The sequence below is a fragment of the Netta rufina genome, assembly GCF_964035555.1.
Source record: "Netta rufina genome assembly, chromosome: 3".
In the NCBI taxonomy this organism is placed as follows: domain Eukaryota; kingdom Metazoa; phylum Chordata; class Aves; order Anseriformes; family Anatidae; genus Netta; species Netta rufina.
In genome coordinates, this window is record NC_140125.1 from 117,855,692 (window position 1) to 117,878,285 (window position 22,594).

At 40.8% G+C, this 22,594-nt stretch overlaps 1 protein-coding gene across 1 annotated transcript in view; it reads right to left on the bottom strand.

Annotated features, from left to right (window-relative positions):
• Positions 1–22,594, bottom strand: part of PKHD1 (PKHD1 ciliary IPT domain containing fibrocystin/polyductin) — a gene marked incomplete at both ends in the record, with an annotated part of 259,585 nt that overhangs the window by 74,962 nt on the left and 162,029 nt on the right. Inside the window, 6 exon segments of the mRNA XM_084284494.1 lie at positions 313–1,191; positions 1,563–1,715; positions 6,108–6,262; positions 10,391–10,478; positions 11,510–11,623; positions 20,651–20,788. Of these exon segments, the coding sequence (XP_084140620.1) occupies positions 313–1,191; positions 1,563–1,715; positions 6,108–6,262; positions 10,391–10,478; positions 11,510–11,623; positions 20,651–20,788 (1,527 nt within the window).

Consider the following 22,594-nt stretch of genomic DNA (forward strand, 5'->3'; position numbering starts at 1 on the left):
TGCTGTTCATAGAGATGCACCAAGTGAAAAAATAATTAGTACAGAAGAGGAGGTGTGTCTGAGGTAAAATAAACAAATTGGTACATAATTGCACTGTAGTAGATAAAGAAAGTGAAAAATACCAAGTAATATGTATTTAACTGAATCCAACTGAAGAAGCGTTCAGAAGGATTTCCCTACCATGTCCATTTCCAGGTCCAACATAATGTCCATGTCCAGTTAAGTGTGAAAGTCTGAAGCTTCAGCCTTGGAAAAATGAAATTAATCAAGACAGTTACGGAATAGTCTGGCCAATATAAGTGGAAGACCAACCTTTCAGCTTCATGAGTCCCAGCACTTTTGGACAATGAACAACTTTGTGCCATGCGTTTTCTGGCCTCTGGCTGGGCATAGTGGCAAATGTAGGCCATAAAATCCCAACACGGCCTCTTCGAGGGTAGTATGGTGGTCGATCTCTGGAAGTTAGGTCAGCTGCATGAGGCTTGATCCGGTCACTGATGCAGTCAAAAGTTGAGCTTGTTGCGACAATGACAGAGTCTTTAAGTTCCAGGAATCTTTTCCCTGTGTGACACTGCTTGGCATAGAGACAATATAATACTGGCATGAGACCCACGGTGTTGTCCACCAGCACCACATTGTCTATAATGACGCTACTTCCAAGGTGGAACATCATACCATAGTCATAATTCTTGTAAGATAGAAAACCTGTGATTCTAGTGCAGGTTGGAAAACCATCTCCCCCATAGAGATGAATTCCATGGAGATTTGAATGGGCCACATTTTCACTGCAATACTCTCCATCCAGCAAACAGTCTTGGCCCCTGATATGGAAGCCAATCCGCTCAGATCCTGCCACAACATTGCCGTAGAGGGAGACACCAATGGCAAGGTTCACCTTTATGCCAGCAACCCAGTTTAACAAGCCCTCTGGTTGCCTGCTCAGAATAACAAGGTTCCTGATGAGAGAATGGCTTTGTCCTTCCAAATCAATGCCAGGTCCAACTGTGTTGAACACCATGTTACTATGCAACACGATCCAGTTGCTCATGACTGCTTTGATACCACCTCCACAGCTACCATGAATGCTGGATGACACCACCGAAGACCGTTGGGATATGTTCCTGAATTCAATAGCAGAAAGCTGAGGAGGCCCAAAGTTCAAAAATTCAATATTTGAGAGCTGAAGGACACCTGTAATGAGATAACTATAGTGAAATAGAAGCTTCCAGAACTACCTAAGAACTGCTTAAGAATAATACCCGTTTAGACAGCATTCAGGCATATAATAGCAGGCAATCTTTGTCAGTGTATTGCCAGTACTGGCTATTTGTTCATAAGTATGTAAAAAGTTATAGTAAAATACAACCAACCACAGAACAGAACCCCCAGACCTATTCCAAGGTTATTATGAAATATTATTATATTCATGTTTCATGCATGTCACACAGCCATAGTTTGCTTAGACCTGTTTCAAAGCACATGCCAATGGATACATCTGCTGTTAAACAGCTCTTCTTGGGCAGAACTGGTCTGGTTGATGAGGATAGGTAAATTGCTACTACCTTCAAACTCTCTCCCACTGGAATCCATAAAATGTCCCACCAGCATCCTCCCAGTGCAAGCCAAATCAGACTTGATCTGTATGTTCCGTGTTAGGAGTCCAACTTCTGCTGCCAAACGGATGCGTCTACCGTCTTCTGTGTCATGAAAATGGCCTGGGGAGTTTCAAGAGACAAAATGTGATAAGTGTCTATCATACCTATAAACCACTGCTTTGGGGAATATCCAGCCTGACAGCTTATGCACAGCATCTCTGCAGAATCTGCACTGACATTCAGGTGGGTTTTTCCTCCAGCACCATCTACGTGCATCAACACTAAAACAGAAAGGCCACCTGCCTATCAAATATTCACCATGCTCTTATATTTTACCAACATATTTTGTTTTTAGAAAAAGAAGGTGCTCAATCTTTTCCCTGCGGTGTGGAGATGCCAAATCAATTAACAGATTCACACTTCATTTTTTAAGCTACATGTGCAGGAGATATTCTTCAGTACAGATACACTACAGAGCTTATCTCCATGAATTCTTGCTAGAATCAGACCAATGACAGCATTAAAAAGCAATTTCCTACAGATATCTGGTTTCAGGTATTTTCTAAAACAAAGTCTTTCTAAATGAATCCTTTGAGAGAGCCTATGCAGGTATCTAGCCTGGAATTCACCTTTGGTGACTTTCAGTATCTCCAGATTTAATTGAGTTAACCAAAATACTTTTATCTACAATGGAGAGAAAGAGCCAATTCCCAAGTGTAATTCATTATCTATTTTATACACCCGCTTTAATGGGAGAAGAAAATATAAACGAGAGGTACCTATTTTTCTGCTTTGACACATGTGAACATTTACTCTACAATCTATTTTTGCCTAGGTGAATCCCAGTATTTCTGTTGCTCTTAATTCTTATGTCAGTACCCCCCTTTTTTTTTTTGGTTATGATGTCTAATAACTACAGTAGTACTCAATAATGTATGTAGTCATTTCATCTCAGGATATACTTGCTATATCTACCTTAGTGAAATAAATAAGCTAATTGTCCTCTGGCCATGAGACCAACTGGCAAGCTTCCTCCCTCCCTCTACAAAAAGAAAAGCCATGCCCTAACTACTGAAAACAGGGCCTAGGCATCTTTGAACTTCATTTTTTGCAAAAACACAATTGTCATATGTAGTGGGTTTACGTGGCAAGGTTTTGGTAGCAGGGAGCCATAGGGGTGGTTTCTGTGAGAAAGATCTAGAAGCTGCCCCATGTTTGGGAAGGGCCCCATTGTTTTCCAGATCCGAGCCAATAAGCGATGTTGTTTTGCGCCTCTGTGAGAGCATATTTAAGACAGGGAAAAAACGCTGCGCCACACAGCAGCCGGGAGAGTGAGAGGAGCGAGGAACAGCCTTGCGCCAAGGTCAGTGTAGAAGGAGGGGGAGAGGTGCTCCAGGCGCCGGAGCAGAAGTCCCCTGCGGCCTGTGGTGAGGACCATGGTGAAGCAGGCTGTCCCCCTGCAGCCCATGGAGTACCACGGTGGAGCAGGGTTCCACGCTGCAGCCCGTGGAGGAGACCACGGTGGAGCAGGTGGCCCTGCACCGATGGAGGCTGCCGCCTGTGGAAGACCCCTGCCGGAGCAGATTCTGGGCCGGACCTGTAGCCCGTGGAGAGGAGCCCACGCAGGAGCAGGTGACCCGGCAGGAGCTGCTGCCCGTAGGGGAGCCAGGTTGGAGCAGTTTTCTCCTGAGGGATGGACCCCGTGGTACGGACCCATATCTGGAGCAGTTCTGGAAGAGCTGCTGCCTGTGGGAAGCCCACGCCGGATCAGTTCATCAAGGACTGCATCCCGTGGGTGGGACCCCACAGCACAGGGGACGAGAGTGACCGAGAAGGAGCGGCAGAGAAGAAGTGCTGTAGACTGACCATAACCCCCATTCCCCGTTCCCCTGCGCCGCTCGGGGGGAGGAGGTGGAAGAGGGTGGATGGGGGGAAGGTGCTTTTGTTTTTTTTTCCTTTGTTTTCTCACTTCTCTTGCTTGTTAGTTGTAGGCAATAAATCTTACTATCTCCTTATGCCGAGTCTGTTTTGCCCGTTACAATAATTATTGCGTGATTTTCTCGTCCTTATCTCAATCCTTGAGCCCTTTTCACATATTTTCTCCCCATTCCTCTTTGAGGAGGGGGAGTGAGAGAGCGGCTGTGGTGGAGCTCGGCTGCCCACTCGAGCGGAACCACGACAGTCTTTTTTGGCGCCCAACGTGGGGCTCGAGGAATTTGAGATAAGGATGATAGTTAGTAGAAGTAACGGGCAAAAATATGTGCAGGATGATTGTTAGGAATGTACAAGTTGTGAAGAATTTAAGAAAGCAGTAACTGTGATATGTTAGTGTGGTGAAGGGACGAGGGGTGGTGTGTGTGTAAAATGTCCACCTTGTCGGTGCTGTGATGATGTTATGTTTATTTTGGTGTGGTGAATTCTTTTTCGTTTTGATTTAAGTGAATTTTGTGAAGGTTGTTGTGATAATTGTAAAGTAAGAGTATATTGTGAGTAATCTTAAATATGCTTTTAACAGAGGCGAGGGGTGGAATGTAGTGGGTTTACGTGGCAAGGTTTTGGTAGCAGGGAGCCATAGGGGTGGTTTCTGTGAGAAAGATCTAGAAGCTGCCCCATGTTTGGGAAGGGCCCCATTGTTTTCCAGATCCGAGCCAATAAGCGATGTTGTTTTGCGCCTCTGTGAGAGCATATTTAAGACAGGGAAAAAACGCTGCGCCACACAGCAGCCGGGAGAGTGAGAGGAGCGAGGAACAGCCTTGCGCCAAGGTCAGTGTAGAAGGAGGGGGAGAGGTGCTCCAGGCGCCGGAGCAGAAGTCCCCTGCGGCCTGTGGTGAGGACCATGGTGAAGCAGGATGTCCCCCTGCAGCCCATGGAGTACCACGGTGGAGCAGGGTTCCACGCTGCAGCCCGTGGAGGAGACCACGGTGGAGCAGGTGGCCCTGCACCGATGGAGGCTGCCGCCTGTGGAAGACCCCTGCCGGAGCAGATTCTGGGCCGGACCTGTAGCCCGTGGAGAGGAGCCCACGCAGGAGCAGGTGACCCGGCAGGAGCTGCTGCCCGTAGGGGAGCCAGGTTGGAGCAGTTTTCTCCTGAGGGATGGACCCCGTGGTACGGACCCATATCTGGAGCAGTTCTGGAAGAGCTGCTGCCTGTGGGAAGCCCACGCCGGATCAGTTCATCAAGGACTGCATCCCGTGGGTGGGACCCCACAGCACAGGGGACGAGAGTGACCGAGAAGGAGCGGCAGAGAAGAAGTGCTGTAGACTGACCATAACCCCCATTCCCCGTTCCCCTGCGCCGCTCGGGGGGAGGAGGTGGAAGAGGGTGGATGGGGGGAAGGTGCTTTTGTTTTTTTTTCCTTTGTTTTCTCACTTCTCTTGCTTGTTAGTTGTAGGCAATAAATCTTACTATCTCCTTATGCCGAGTCTGTTTTGCCCGTTACAATAATTATTGCGTGATTTTCTCGTCCTTATCTCAATCCTTGAGCCCTTTTCACATATTTTCTCCCCATTCCTCTTTGAGGAGGGGGAGTGAGAGAGCGGCTGTGGTGGAGCTCGGCTGCCCACTCGAGCGGAACCACGACATCATATGAAACTGCCATTGAGGCTATTGTCAAGTACAAATATGGACAATAGTAGAACACGGCACAGTCCCAAGTGATGCTTAATTTAATGGAGTAGCTGTAACCACTTAAAACACACAATATTTCTGAACCTTTTCATTGATCATACTTACTTCTCTGGCTACTAGTTCAAACAAAGACTAAATTTAAAAATAATACCTTAAAAATCCTGGGTTTAAGGCCTCAGAATTTGATCTGTTAATTTTAATTCTTTTATTTTTACTACATAGAAAGTAATAATTTTACCTTGTAGGCTAAAATAAAATTAAATAAATTATTAACAGTGCATCTCTTTTTTTCCAGTTAAATATAGATCTCATATAATTTACACAATAAGTAGAGCTATGATAGGTGAAGTAATGAAGGTATCTCTCTGTGATCATAATACAAAGATTGTAAATCTATTTATGTATTAGGTAACAAATACATTAGTTTCATGTCACAATCACATTTTTTACTTGAAACTCCAAAAATATCGTTTTGCAATATGAAAAAGGGCAATGTTGTGAATTTTTCAGTTTCTGACACAGCATGAAAATAGTGTAAATGACTTTAAAAAAAAAAAAACAAAAAACTTTTCCACTAAATTTTTAGTTATTTGCTCTCTGTGTTAATTAGCTCTAATTAACACATGAAACACCAGATGAAACACCAGGAAGTTTTTCAAAAGTATTAAGCACTGGATTGACTCTCTTTCAAGACGTTCTTGTTAGAATCAACTGTTCAGTGCAATTTTTACTGTCAGTTTTGCAGTATCAATATAGCAAGAAAAAAAAGCATGCAGATAAAGAAATGAATATGCATCAATAAAGTAAAACTGATCTTGGTGAGATTTGAGACAGAAGGTCCATGCTTCAGAAGAAAACTCTCAAACAGAAAGATATGTTTCTTACCAATATGCCTGTGGAGAAGGCGTTCATGGAGTGCTATGCTACGACCATTGACTTCTTTAAGTGTAACTACTTCAGCTTGATGAGCTTCATAAGAAGAAGAGCTGACAACAATATCTCCACCAGGACTCCAGTCCACTTCATCTTCCACCAAAATCCTGTAAGGCCAAGATATCAAATCAATGTTATTGCATTATGAATTATGCTCACAGATTTCCTAAAAAATGGACAACAGCTTTGCCAAGGCAGATCACAGAAAGAATCTTCAGGCTATGCTCTAGGAAAAATGCTTTAAGGCTTGCTGCATCCAGAAATGAATGCCTGAAATATGTAGGATAAAATTCATCCTGAAATGCTTGCTTTATACCACTGGTTAGCAAGGTATCTCGTATTGATAGAGGGCTCAAGTACGTTTCCTACCAAATACGTGTCACACCATTTTCAGTGACAGGGATATCCTACTTGGTTTCCATCTACAGGTCTGAAAGGAAAAAAAAAAAAAAAAAAAGCAAAAAAAAAAAAAAAAGCATTTTTGTAGGTTCTATTTGCCATTGATATGTACATTTTGCACACATCCCAGGTCATTCATAATAGGCTTTGCAGGAGGATCTGGATAGGTTGGACCGATGGGCTGAGGTCAACTGCATGAAGTTCAACAAGGCCAAGAGCCGGGTCCTGCACCTGGGGCACAACAACCCCAAGCAGAGCTACAGGCTGGGAAATGAGTGGTTGGAAAGCTGCCTGGTAGAGAAGGACCTGGGAGTACTGGTTGATAGTTGGCTGAATATGAGCCAGCAGTGTGCTCAGGTGGCCAAGAAGGCCAACAGCATCCTGGCTTGTATAAGAAGCAGTGCGGCCAGCAGCGCTAGGGAAGTGATTGTCCCCCTGTACTCGGCTCTGGTGAGGCCGCACCTCGAGTACTGTGTTCAGTTTTGGGCCCCTCACAACAAGAAGGACATTGAGGTGCTCGAGCGAGTCCAGAGAAGGGCGACGAAGCTGGTGAAGGGTCTGGAGAACAAGTCTTATGAGGAGCGGGTGAGGGAGCTGGGATTGTTCAGCCTGGAGAAAAGGAGGCTCAGGGGCGACCTTAGTGCTCTCTATAAGCACATTAAAGGAGGCTGTAGTGAGGTGGGGGTTGGTCTGTTCTCCCATGTGCCTGGTGACAGGACGAGGGGGAATGGGCTAAAGTTGCGCCAGGGGAGGTTTAGGTTGGATATCAGGAAGAACTTTACTGAGAGGGTTGTTAGGCATTAGAATGGGCTAACCAGGGAAGTGGTGGAGTCACCATCCCTGGAGGTCTTTAAAAGACGTTTAGATGTAGAGCTCAGTGATATAGTTTAATGTAGGACTGGTTAGTGTTAGGTCAGAGGTTGGAGATCTCTTCCAACCTTGACAATTCTGTGATTCTGTAATAATACTAGACACCTGCATCTAGAAAACATATTTTTTTTCTCCTAACTTTAAACAGATTATTTGCTCTCTGAATGCTGAAAGTCGTCTCTGGACCTAGACACCAAAATATAGGTGTCCATCTGTGGGTGTGTGCATGTGCACTACTAGCAGTTAAGCTTCCACTGTAGTTGATAAAAGACCTAACCAGTACAGCCAATAACAGGTAAAAGGTGATCCAGCTTTCTCTGTATTGGACACATAGGGCAGCATTTGATTGCCTAAACATGAGCAACCTGTTGTTGATTGAACTGTCCCAAGATATCTAAGAACTAGGGTAGCAGACTTGACAGGAGTAGCTCATGGAGCATTCCTGAAGGGACAGATGGAAGCCAGGGAAGGGATTCAAAGGCATCTCAGATGAGCTCAAAGGTACCAGATGAGTGTTTAATAGAGAAAGGAAAAGCACTTAATGAAAGCAAAATTGATAATGATCAGTGTATATATACATATATACATATATATATATGTATATATATATATGTATATATGTATATATATGTTACATACCCAAAAGGTACTATTATACAGTGACCACTGCTGGCCAGGTGATGAGCAACACTCAGCTAATTGCTGATATAACAGACCACTGAGCGAATTCAGAGAATCTTGCATGACTCATCATGCAGTCAGATGTAATAGAAGTATAGAGAGAAAGGAAAGGCCTAGTGGGATGTAATTAGCAAGCTACGTTGCCAGGTTTTCTTGATGTCTCTTCTCACAGTCATTTTCAAAGATAAGTAGGCTCAAGATGAGTACTTCCAGTTTTCTGCACCTCTGAACACTCAATAGAGAAGCCTTTTGTGCTTGGAGGTAGCACTGGACAGCTTCTGAAAGGGCAGGAAAGTGTTAGTTTGACTCAGAGCTACATGTTTTTTAAGGATAAATTCACTGTCAAGGAGGAAGCAAAACAAAACAGAGTAACAAGAATAGGGCTTAAGTTTAAGGTTTTTGACAGTTCACTTGCAACACATATTATTAGCTGAATCTTAAGTCCAGTCCCAGACATACAGTCCAATTCTAATTTATCTCTTCTGGACCCAAACTTAACTCTTAACTCTTGCACTTCAAACAAGTCTCATAAGGGGAATCAGTAAGCAAGAAAAAGTATGGTTTGTATGATACACTGTCAAAATGCTCATCTGCTGAAATATTAATATAGTTTTTCACTTCAAGTAAAAAAAAAAAAAAAAAAGTATTTATTTTTGTAAGCATAAATACTTCCCTGACTCATGTGCTGACTCATATTGGAAAATATATGCAACAACTTCTCTCAGTCAATGGAAGAGCCACTTTCTTCAGCTATTCTAGGACTGACTTGCCTATTTCCTGTATCTAACCACATTAACTCTTAACTGGCTAATAGTATTAGTTTCTGAAAAAAATAAATAAATCTGTGGCCAAGATTTTTCATAATAAATAGCTTCCTCTCCTCTCCTCTCCTCTCCTCTCCTCTCCTCTCCTCTCCTCTCCTCTCCTCTCCTCTCCTCTCCTCTCCTCTCCTCTCCTCTCCTCTCCTCTCCTCTCCTCTCCTCTCCTCTCCTCTCCTCTCCTCTCCTCTCCTCTCCTCTCCTCTCCTCTCCTCTCCTCTCCTCTTCCCTCCCTTCTCGATTAAAAATTATTTCTTCATTAAATAATTAATTTTTAAATACTCAAGTCTGTAAGAGCTAATAACAAACAAATCCTACCTCTGAAGTTTGTGCCCCATTGTCCATCCTTACAATGAGTTAAAAATAATTCCTTGCCTAAATGTCAATATTTCACCTCTACCTAGGTGAGATCTCTTCCAATTAGTTTTTCTTAGGCCTAACTATTAGATTTTTTTTCTTTGAATATATGCATTTCAGTTTAAAATGAAGCATTTGGAAGAGTTACAGCAAAAGGTGATGAAAATTTCATGTAAGACAGAGTCCAGAATTAGAGCTCCAGAGAGAGAGGTACATGCCCATGCTACACGGGCTAACAGTGGTCAGGGCACTTACAGAAGAGATCCCTACACAGACGTTCATATATTCAGGTCAAAAGTTTGAACTTCAAGATGTAGCCAACCTAACAAGCAGCTGTGGTAACTCTGTTTAACCTGCCTTAGGAGGTGGTTTTGATTAAGCCTTCAGACTGAAGTCATAGGTAAGTGCTCGTGTAGTTAGGTCTGCTGGAGGAGCTGTAAAAGGTTATGGAGGGGTAGCAACAGGGGAGAGAGAAGGTAGGAATTTAAAATATTTCTGCTAAGTGTTAAGTGAAAATGTGTCTATACCTTGAAAGTTTCACATCCCAGACAAATACCTTACTCTTCGGGCAGTGCAGGCAATCTTGTGTTCTCTGAGCCAATTAATTATCTATACAGAAAAGATTGACTCTAATAGCAGAAAATAGGATGTCTACTGCAGACACCACTTTTTAAAGTGCTGATCAAAGATGTTGAAAATCATGGTTCATATCCCAGTTTTGCCTAATTCAGAGATGAAATTTGAATGTAGGTCTCAAGCCAAAAGGGACACCTTAATCATCAAGGTATCAGTCATTTTGGATTCTTCCAAAAAGAAAGAGAAAGGGACAGGGAGGTAGGGAAGAAGGGAAGAAGAGAGGAAAGAAGGATGGAAAGACAGAAGGAAGCAAGAAAGGAAAGACAGAGGAAAGAGGAAAATCTTAGCTTCCTTATTCTTTAGAACTGAATCTAAAAATAGTATATTTTTTCTTGCATGATATAATATAGTTGTTCTTCTATCTAAACATAGTTTAAACAGTACCTGTCAGAAGGAAAAGAGTAATATTAGTATAAGCCACTGGAATGGGAGCCCAAACTTTGTGTTTGGAGTAATATTTGGGCAAAATATTACCTTTCATTGCCAGGAGCAACATTACTTCCAAGATGTGTCCAAGACTTCCCAGGATAACCACTATAAATTTGCACCTTTCCATAAACCCCTTAAAAAACAGAAGCAGAAGAGCAAAAATTAGAGAAATAATTAAAGAAATTATTTAGATGAACTGAATAACTAAATATATTGATACCTCTCTCTATATTAAAACACGTTTCTATATTTTATTTTCTATATTAAGAACAGCACATAACTTCCACTTGAAATAGAAAGTGAAGTATGAAAAATTCTGATATTATGCATTGAATTTTTTTGTTTCAATTCACTGACCCAGTGAATTCAAAATCTGTTCTGCATCTCTAATGCTAACCCCTCAGTTATGCTTCAAGTGTTTGAAAGGCCCCATTTAATTGCTTGAGCTAATGTCCTGCTTGGACAACTTTTTTCCATGACATCTTGTGTCACTATAGTCCAAAAGAAGACTGTGGCAAGTATTGATAACTTCTTTAACTCTCATCATCTGAGAAGATCTAAAATTCAAACATGAACCTTCTTTTGTCAATCCTATGGATCCAAATGTTTAGAAGTATTTAAATGTATGTATTTGGATCCAGCCAGTAGCTCTTGGATGTAATTCATCTCACTTCAGTCATGAATTTTAAAATAAACAATGTGAGTTTACACCTATCAGCCTAGGCTGAAAACATTCAGGGTAATTTGTTTTATCCTAAGAGAGATCAAAGATAAATGAGACAAAACACCATCTTCCAGCACACACTTCTCTCCACTCTGTAAGGTCATTTTAATTTGTTGACAACTACCCTTTACAAATCTCATACCTCAAACCTAACCACTGATAGGTCAAGACCTGTCCCAAATCCTCGTGTGTATGTGTGACTCCTTTTAAGTCCTCTCTGGTTTCTCATACAAATACCTCAGAACCTGACATCTTGTTGCTTATTTGCCTAAACAAAATCTCCACAGAAACTCTAGGAACTGACCTAGCAAAAATTACCAAGTTTAGCTCAAAAAAAAATGTGTACCTTTCTTAGATTTTTTTTTTTTCTGTAGAAAAATTATACCAAACAATTGCCTAAGATTGTTATCCCATAAAAAAATTAAACCCGTGTCTCATACCAATACTCCCTGGATGGACATTTATTTCCTCCAGACGATCACAGTAAATCCCTTCAGATGCCCGAAGAAGGATCAGTAGCTTTAAATCCTTTTCTAGAGGACGTTGAAAAGAACCTGAAATAAAGACAAAACAGCAACTGACACAGAGGTATTGGTGATATCTGTTATGCTGAAATGGCCCTCTCTTTTATCTCATGGAAATGGTCCCCATGCACTTTTCTCCATGCCATAGGTCCCTCCTGAAGCTCAGTTGAATTCTGTGAATGCCAGCAGTGGCTCAGTGTGGAAATATTTCACCCACACCCCTTAACTTAGCTCCAGGCTCTCCTTGGAGTCAACAGAGAGAAAGGACAGTTCCTTCATTCAGTGACTTGCACACATCTTATACAGCCTGCCTTGCCCCCTGGAAGTGACTGCCTCTTCATTGACTTTGAAGGTAGCCTAGAAAGACCGCTCCAAACTCAGATATTTCAGTTCATTCTTAAATTAGGAGGGAATGGGAATGTGCCCTAAATTCAAATTAAGAGTCCCAGAAGGGTTTGCCCAAGGTCATGCAACAAGTGTGTAAAATGACAGGAGGTTCTTATTCATTCTGCTAATCACTGAACAAGCATTTTCTTCCTCCACCCATCTTTGCCTTTCTGCTCAGTTACAATTTCACCCATTCCCAGATAACCGTTCCCATTCTGCTGCCAGGATGGGTAAAGCAGTCTTTCAAACCAATTGAAAGATTTTATTAGAGCAGGGGAAGAGAAAATGCCCAAGAAGTTTTGGTGTGTGTGATGTTGCTCTTATCTTGTGATAAGTCTGTACAGTAAACTGTATTCCAACTGTGACTTCATTTATTTCACCAAGGGTAGTTTACAGTTTCAGAAGAAAATGGCCCAGCACTAAACAGATACTAGTGAGGAAAAAGTAGGACAGTTTTTGCCCTGGAGAAATGTATGCGGAGTCCAGTAAAAGAGTTCAGCATTCCTTTAAAATTAGAGATTAAATCAATTATGCAACAGAAAACTGCAGCAGATGTAGAACTAAAAAATATATACATATCTGTACAAAATTAGCTGGCCTGTCATGTTCTTTTAATATTTAAAAATTACTAGTTTGGAAAAGAGCTGATTTTATATCCTAAAGAAATATTCCTCTTTAAGAGAATTTTAGTTAAGTGAAATCAAGAAATAAATTCATTGTTCTCCACCACTGTCTGACTGATACCTGCAGGTATTTAAATTCTCTTTACAGCTTTTAAATGGATAAAAGATCAAGAGTACAAAACTTGCGTGCTCCCCATCTAATACGTCTCATACCAGTGAGTTCATTTCTTATATGGGGACATGGAGGGAATTCAGTCTTACAGCATCCATCACCCATCTTTGGCTTTCTGGTTTTGACTTTCTTGCTTAAACTCCCATAACTAAATACTAGTTTCAGAAAAGAAAACTTAGTGACAAGCACTTTTACCACTGGTGCACTAGGTTAAACAAATATCCAGCTAGAACTGCAGAAGAATTACATTGACATTTGTGTCTATTTTTGTACTCAGAGTGATTGTTTTCCTGCTTCACCCTCACAGCAAGTTGTGATTTAAAATACTAAGCCTGAAGATATCTTCCCCAGTCCTCAGGTCAACCTCACCCACTGGGATGAAGTGATCAGCTACACTGATGACCCAAAAAAGACTCAACAAAAAATATTTAGAGAACTTTATACTGAAGTTACAAAGTTATTCACAAATACCTTTTCCTATAACAATGATGTCCCTTTAAACTAGGGGATTATTATTATCATTATGAATTATTATTTGTGTTATTATTGGTGTTATTATTTTACTGCTGGTTACAAAGCCTTTAATATTTCTTCTACTTAAGTCAATTAAAAAAAAAAAAAAAAAAAAAAAAAAAAGCTATGTGATATATCCAACTCAGCTCAATTTTAAAACAATTTTTAAGTAGACTTCCAGGCTTAACAATCACAGAGATCTGTTTGGAAACGCGAATTCTAAATTCTTGACTTGGAATTTATGAATCCTTAAAAAGAGACACATGTACACTTAGCAAAAATTTGTGATTTTTTTAATCCTAAAAAGCATGGCATTTTAGAGAACATTGCCCTTATTAAAATCTCACACTTTCTCTCCCTCTCTCTCTCTCTAAAATCAGAGAGAGAAACAAAGCAGCTAATATAAAACTATTCATAATAGCTCATCACCATATTAAACCTTAGAAAAGAAATCCCAAAAGGAGAAGAAAACATTCATAAAAATTCTTCATTGCCTGGAAACTGAAAATAGTGTATCACACAAATGAACACGGGAGATATCTATGATTAGAAAAAAAGACTTGCTTTAAGTAAATTTGGAACAAAAATAATCCTAATACTTGCTTATTTCCATTAATCGCTCAATTGTGTTAAGTCAGTGAATTTAAGAACTTGCATACAAGTGCTGCAAAAGAGTTAGCTCAGAAATGCATTGAACTACTAAAATTGATTTTTCAGTAAGTTTGGATCACTCATAATGTCTCAAAGAACTTGAAGGAACCTAATATTGTGCCAATATTCCAAACAAAGATAAAAGTAAGAACTGCAGGTAATTACAGCCCTGTCAACTCAACACTGATTCTAGAGGAAAAATAAATAAAAATGGAATGTCCAACTTTGAACACAATTAATAAATCATTAAAGGTGGATGATATAATTAATGCCAATCAACATGGTTTTATAGAAAATAGGTCCTGTGAAACTTCCTTGTTATCACATTCTAATGAAATTACAGGTTTACTTGATAAAGATAATAGCTTTGATATGATATAATCGGATTCTCCAAGGCATTTGACTTAGTAGCACAAGACTTTCTATTAACAACCTACACAGGTACAACAAGAACATGGCATGTTAATTTCCAGGCTGACTGATAGACATAGGGGCTATAACTCCAGGTCAGTGTCTGGTCTGGTCTTGCAAGCCCTGTGGTACATGACATTTTATCAATGACCTAAACATGTCTCAAAATATTGGAAGATAAATTGCCACAAATGGAGAAAAAGATAGAGAAGGGTCAGCCAATACAGAAATAATTTGAAAGTGAAGCATTTAGGGGAGAAAGTGAAGAATGTTCAAAATATAATAAAATGGGTCTTGAAAAGGTAATGATGTCTATGTAAATGAATGAAGACTGAAATAAAACTAGGGAAAATAAAGATAATCCAAAAAAAATGAGTAAGGTCAGAGAGATGTGCTTTAGCTTAATCTAAGTAGAGTCCAAAAGAATGGCTCATGAAAATGAAGATATGGAAATGGTAGCTATCTCAGCTTACTCAAAGGACAATCCAAAACAGATAATGCACAAAAGCTATTGGACCAGATAACTTTCATTACCATATGAAATAACTGTCATATGAAATCACAACTTTTGTAATAAGCAGTTTTGGTAAAACTACCAAGTTGCTATAAACAAAGGACTCACCATCTCTGCTGCACACATGTAAAGGATATGGGTTTAAGTGCCTGTCTTTGAACTCTGGATGTGAAAACTTCAAGTCACTTGTCCCACTTTATTGTGAAGAACAAGCCTTCCATAAAATCACATCAAACTCTCAAATTACCCATCCTGCACATGAGATGCACAGCAATAGAGCCCATTTCCTATTCCTACTACAAGTAGATTTACCAATTTAATGAACAGCCTGGTTCATCATAAGGTGAGAAGATAAAGCATAGCTGGCAGAGAAGTAGGAAAAAGGTAATTGTGACCAGCAGCTGCCAGAAGTGTCTGGTGAGATGTGCAGAAAAGGTTAGGAGGGAATAATGTCTGTGTGTGCTGAAAGCTGTTCTCAAACATGCATCTTTTTGCAGCTGGGTTACTTGGAATTTGAAGGGTTTGCTCATCTGTTGATTTGACACGTATGTGCCAGCCTGGGCAAAGCTCCTGAGCAGTAATTTGTTCACTTTATATATCTCAGGCACTTCAATGCAAGACAGAAGTCAATCTGTTGGTGCATAGGAGCTGAGCTGTCTTCTCAGAGGTAGTCAGTCATTGGAATAGTTTGCCCTGGGAGGTGGTGGAGTCACTGTCCCTGGGGGTGTGCACCTAAAGAAAGGTTGGACGTGATGCTTAGGGACATGGTTTAGTGGGTGACATTGGTGGTAGGGGGATGGTTGGACCAGATGATCTTGGAGGGTTTTTCCAACTTTAATGAGTCACTGCACAGTTGCTGTGTGCCTTCACTGTCTCTCTGCTGTCTGATGTCACATCAAATGTCCTCACTGCAGATGTTTGAACTTCTGTGAAGGGTGTCTAAACTGAGGTTCTTCAAGCAAGTATTGGCAATACACAGTGCAAAAATAAATACGTGATAATCCCATGTATAAGAAGTAACTTACACTTTTGATAAAGTCACTACAGTTTATATACTTTCCTGAAGAAGTGTGAAGCCCTACTGCCTGGACTGAGACACAGTTCTGTTGGCACAATGGTTGCAGCTCATTCATACTCCTTCCTCAGGCCTAACCTCTGGAGAAGGTTAAAACCCACTATATGAAAACAGGAAAAAAATATTAATAATTAAGGGAGAACAGAAGGCTGTATTTTTTCTACTAAGATTTTCACTTATTCTGGACTGCAGTCTGGATCTAGTTTTCTACTGGGTTTCAAAAGCATTTTCCATTGTTTTCATATTTCACTTTGATTCCAGATGTTCTTCCTGACAGTTTTTGGTGCGGTTTTTTATGTGTTTTTTTTTTTTCTTTTTTCTTTTTTTTCTTTTTTCCATAGCAAATCCTATTCGTTTCTTTCTTAGAATAGTGGGTGTTTCCTCCCTTCTAACCTTTCTTTTATTTACAACATAGCACACTACAACAGCTGTTGTGTGTAAGAGCAAGGAAGTCTCTGAGATAAGATTCCCTCCCTTCCATTGGTAAATAGACTTTGCGAAGTATCATGCTGTGACCACCTCCAATATAAGCTCTGTATTTTTTGAATCCAAAACCTCTCGGACTCTACCTGCTCAGCTATTTTGAAAATTGTGGTGTGTAGTCACCAGAAAGTATGAAGGACTTTTATTCATGGTCAGTGCATAGCCAGTCACACATTGTTGGTTATCTTTCCCCATCTGTTCCTTCAGGTGTCTCTGCAAAGCAGCTGTAAATGGGCAGGCATCACATTGTTGCCTCTTATAGATGATGCTGCCAAACAAAAGAAAGAGATAAGAGACAGACAGCTGTGGAGCTGGAGAGCTGGAGCCAGCAGCAAGAAATGAGGGATGTTTGTCCAAGGAATGTGAGACACGTAGGATGAGATTCAGCTGCTTAGATATGGATGCTTAATGCCATCTGAGAGCCCTAGCCCCCTCCAAATCCACTACATGAGGATGACATATATGATCAATAAGAGAACTGTGCCTTTTTAAGCAGAAGCTGGAGGCCAGGTGAGACACCTTAGTGTGCCCTAAGTGATCCAAAGTGCCCATATTTAGGCAACTGAACCATGTTCTCAGGAAGATTCATATAACTGCATTTTAGTTTCTTCATGTAGGTGAATCCTCTTTGGGTATCTGAGATCAGACAATCCAGCTTAGACTGTAATTTGTTCTAGTTCACTGTATTGGGCAGTCCCACTGGAAAACCCAGCTAACATCCTGATGTTCACATGCAACACCTAAATGTCAGTGCCCTAAGCACATAAACCAAATACCTTCCCTAGATGATACTATAATATTTTTTCAGTCAGTACTAAAATACTACAGTTTGAAGAAACCAATGGCATAAGAAGGGCAAAGACCAAACAGATGGAAACTGAGAGATGAATCGAAGGAGATGAAGATAGTGCAATGAACTTCTCAAAACCCTTTTTCTGTTATGTGGGATGAAAAAGTTTGTGTATCCACATAGGTGTGATGTGCGATTACAAGATGGGACTCCAAGCCTACAACTAAAGAATACGGGACTCACACAACTAAAGGTATTAGAGAACTTGGAGGAGGAAGTCTGTGGCAAGACTCATTTGTGCCTCTGTTGTTGTCATTATGAGGCTGAGCATTAATCATAATTAGCACATGGTCATCTCATGAAGCACAGTGATTTACCCTTTGGGAATTAAGTTTGGGGGTTCTTACTAGTTCTATAAATAAATTAATAAAGAAAGAAAGAAAGAACCAAATAAATAAAGTGGAGTGAATCTGTTAGAGTTCTCTTTCCACAAGCTTGATAAGAAATATCAGAAATGTCTGGGGTTTCATCTACAGACAATCAAGCCATGAGCTAATGATGACTTTAGGCTTCTTGCTTCAAATGAGTGACAAGACTGACAAGCAGCCATTACAAAATATCAAAAAAAAAAAAAAAAAAAAAGGAAATGAAGGAATGTGACATGTTGAGACTGAAACGAGAAATCCTGTCTGGATAATTACTTAGCAGGTTCTACTATAAAAAGCAAAAAGAGCCTGCCAGCACTGCCAGCAAAGAATGGCTGAGTGCAGCCAAGATCAGGATGAGCCCAACAGATCAATTTGTGCAAAAGGAATTTCAGCATTTTCTGCAGACTTATCAGGAGCTGAGAGCTTTGTTCAGCAGTGGAAGAGAGCACTTTCCATGCATACTGTCTGTGACTTATTGCTGACATGGGTTAAAATGAATACAACCATCTTAGCATAGATCCAAAAAAAGAACCTCTGGGATGTTGAGCTCAGCATTTCCTTTTTTTTTTTTTCTGATACTGGTGTGCTGAGGATATTTAGCAAATCACTTAATCTCTCTGCACCTCAATCCCTCCTGCTATAAACTGGAAAAATATCTAATTGTTTTAAGGCATGGCAATGCAGGAAGGTATAAATAAATGTTGCTTCTAAAACATTATTGCAAATATCACCATCAGATCACCCTGGGTCCAACAACGTTGAAGGATCGGGATCACACAGAAAAAATACATTGTGGATAGACCCAAACATTTCTTCTGAGTTGTCTGAGGGCTCTAACAGAGGTTTTGCAATCCTTTTCAGAGCATTAATCAACTCATATCTCCCTGTGACTCTGTTGATCATAATTCACGCTGACCGCAGATTATGCCATATGCTGAAGGAGTGATGACAGACCCTCCAAGATCAAAGGTGTCCCAACAGTTTTGATCTCCCAGCTTTGACTGTATTTTCTCCTCCCAGTTTCACTGCAAATAACTGTTTAAATAAAATTAATTAGGATCTGGTTGATGCTTCAAAAATCCAATTTTTATACTGATGTTTTTCTTTGTTACGTATTTCTCATGTCAATGAGTTCCCATGTGCTTGCATTCATGTTTTAACCATCTGACTTCTTTATTTTTACCTGAATATAAGATGCCACGTGCTCTTAAGGGTACCAAAGTAAAAGAAAAGATTTGTTTCTGGAACTTATCAACATTCTCTACCTGCTCAGGTGAACAAAATACTCAAGCTCTGCCAGAAAGTCTTTGTTTGGCCCAGGCCATTGGGTTTGCAACAATGACATGTGATCAAAGACCGCTATGCTGAAAACAAGGCACGGAGATGTTACACAACAGGGAAGACCTGGGGATTTGGATCACATGATGTCAACCTCAGATCCTGCTCAGGCAATGTTGAATGTTGATGTCCACATCTATTAAATCTGTTTACTAAACTGTCTCATTATCTGTTTTGTGTCAGGATTTCTTTAGGGTGTGGTAGAATTGGACAGATGGGCTTCAGAACCTTCCTTCAGGCATGGAACAGTCAGGATTGGACAGATGGGATCCAAGAAGCTACCTTTAGGCCTTGAACACATGGGAAGAGAAAGAGGAAGGGAGAAAAATGTTCACTCCCGGTCTCATAAGCAAACACAGAAGCCAATATAAAGTGTGGGAAACTTGCAGAGTTTCTACGCACCTATCATCTTTACAGCTCAAACTAGAGCAAGGGTTTCTCTCCAGAAGATGCTGGACCATGATTCAACAGCTGCAAATACCTGTTTGGCTTTTAATATCATGACTACTCACAAATATGCTGGAGGGGAGTTCAGGCAGCAAAGTGCCTCAATGTTTTTTAATAAGTGTTTTTAGCAGTGAACACATGCTTTTTCTTAAAACCAATAAGAAACCACATTTAAACTACAAAAGAGTGTAAGTAAGAAATGGCTGAGACTCTTTTAAGTGTATAGATATATTAACCTCACAGATTAAGCTTTCAAACCTTTTTTTTTTTTTCTTTTTTTTTTCCAAAGGAAAACATAAGCCAGCAAAATAACTCTTTTGGCCAGTGCTGTATTAACTAAACAGTCCCTTGAGATTGACAACAAACAAATATTGGAGCTAGCTTCCTTGGGGTGATTACACAAACAAATTCTCCTTTTAAAGTTCATGAAACCAATCTTGAGAAAGGTCAGACAGTGATCAACAATGTGATCCCAGCGTCCTAAGGATTCCTGTGACTAAATACAATGCCTGGCTTTAGGAACCTCAATATTTAAAGGAAATTGTATGAGTAATTACTTCTGTGCAGAAAAACACTGACCTGTCCATTCCAAATAATGTGGAACAGCCCCAGTGACATTGGGGACTCTGAAAGCACTAGAAGTAGGGGCAGGGTAGCACCTCCCTGAAGTCTTGGTACTCACCTGTACAGTGGGATGAGAAGAACAAATGCCCTGAATCCAGTTGTGCCAAATTAACACCACAATGGGCTTTCCAGGCACTTGGGGGATTTTCCATCACTTTGCTTGCGTTAGCTTTAAATACCTCTGTGCCACCTAGTAAGTCCTCACTACTGCCCACAGACACGGGGCACTGCTTCAACACTGAATAAGGTAGATCCTGCCCTGAGGAATTACTGTCTTAGAAAGCAGCCCCATGTGAAGTAGGAAGGACTTTTACATATACCAGATGAAATCTCAGCCACCATGAAAGCAGGAGTTTTGACTTCAGAGAAATGAGGACTGCAGTAGTTGCAATATGTAGCTATTAAATGAACAGGTAATTAGCTCCAGTAGATAATCATTGTGTGGTTAATGTGGATTCTGAGTGTCCACATTGCAGACACCCAGGTAGTTGTGCTACATTAGGATGGTAGCATGTTTCTGTAGCACAATACAGTCTTTCTTCCTTCTTTGTCAAGAGCAGAAATAAACCCCAGGCATTCAGAAGACAGGCTGCTCACTTACCCACTTTCAGCATTCCCCCCACCACCACGATACAGGCTGCACTCAGGATATTGCTGGCATTGGTGGGGAACTCCAGAGTCCCCAGGATGTAGAGACCTCTCAGAGGGGGAAGATCTGTGTCCACCAGGATGGTTCGGTCTGAGAAACAAAGCAGACAATTGCTTAGAACAATGGCATGGAGATGGAGAAGCTTGAAAGATTTGTTGTGCTTGAGTTTAGCTTTCTTTAAATCTTTTTCATTTGTGTGTGTGTGTGTGTAGAACTACTGGAGCAGGGCTTCGATGTTTGTGCAGCATCCACAGCCAGAGCCTCACCTACAGCTGAGGCTCTATGGCATGACTGTAATCTTATAAATGAATGATAACATAATATTTATAATGATATTGTTGCATGCTTAAGTCTCATCAAATGTCGCTTGAACATAAGAATGAATATAAAAGGCAGAAAGTTGGAGACATGACATTCTCACTGGGTGAGCCTTTCACTGTTTTATGAAAATAAACCTTGATCACCTAATACGATGAAAGAGGAATAAGTTAAGCTATCCAGACAGTATTTTTCCCTCATGAAACTGCAGAGAACAAGAATGAAGGAAGTGAAAAAATGCTGCATTCCCTATTAATTAATTGGTTAACAGAAACCAGGGGTACCATTCCCTCAGCACCTTGAGGACAAAGCAAGAAGCATGAGTCACTTCTGACCTCATTTCCAGACTCCTTGATCCCTGCTTTGACCAAGCCGACACTAAAAGTACACTACAGCACTGGATATTACCAGAGGTCAATTTATGATTTCCTATGCCAGCTCATCTCTGAAATGCAATTAAGGTAATTTCGGACTGTTGTTGATCGAGCGCAATGACAGCATCACTGCCACCTCCTCAAGATCCAAGCTCACAGTCTGTGAGCCATCCAAATACCACTTAAGCTTTCCAAGTAGGGCATGAGTAAGGACTTAGTGCATCGTTTACAGGTAGCCCACCACACAGAGGTGAATTCCACCCTTAGGGCACATCTAATGATCTTTAATGTCACTGGGAGCTTTTCAGTTGATTGCACTGGAAAGCAGTTCAGACCCTTAAATCATGGTGTTCATCTCCTTTCATTATCAACAAGAGTAACAGCTTCCTGATATGATGCATCTCTGAGACAGTGGATGCCCCTGGAAGAAGAGGGCATCATTCAGGGTCTTTCTGTGGAGTAGAAGTCCTGTTTAGGATCTAATTGTGGCTTTCACAGAAATACTTTACAGAAAATGAGAATTTTCGACAGAACGGCAGCTGCCAAACCCTACCCAAAGATTCACTGTCACTTTCCTTGACATCATATTATATTTATTGTGAGACAGATACATAAGGCAGGAAGGATTAAGGAACACACATTTTCCAATGGTCTTTGGCAAAACAGTGAGAACAGGCCACCTGAAACACTTTTGGTGTGGAACATAGGAATTGACATGCAGTATCATGAGAATTGTATTAGTTGTTTCATGGTTTTGCTTCTGCCTATAGCCATTAGCAACTGCTTTAAACAAAGACACAAATGATCATGCAATAGGAAGCACAGGGAAAGTCTTCTCAAAACGTGTAATTAGAGGTTGACTCAAGACATTTGACATGAAGGTTTAACTCTTCTAAGCCCCTGTCTGCAGGGAACAATCAAAAACTACACAAAGTACACTCCGGAGGGGTCTGGAAAAATATAAGCAGGCTGTCTTAATATTAGCATTTCCTAGCTCTTTGGGTTTGAAGTCCTGAAGTTTCACAGCTGTGTGTAGAGGGGAAACTACTTCATCATGGGGACTGGAGCCTGCTTACAAATTTGCTTGTCTCTTCTCCACACATGGTCCTACTCTGCCCCTGTAACTCAGTCTTCTGACCTCTTCCTTTCCCTTTTTCCTCTTTCTCTCAAGATATCTTCAAGGGACACCCTCTGTTCTCAAGGA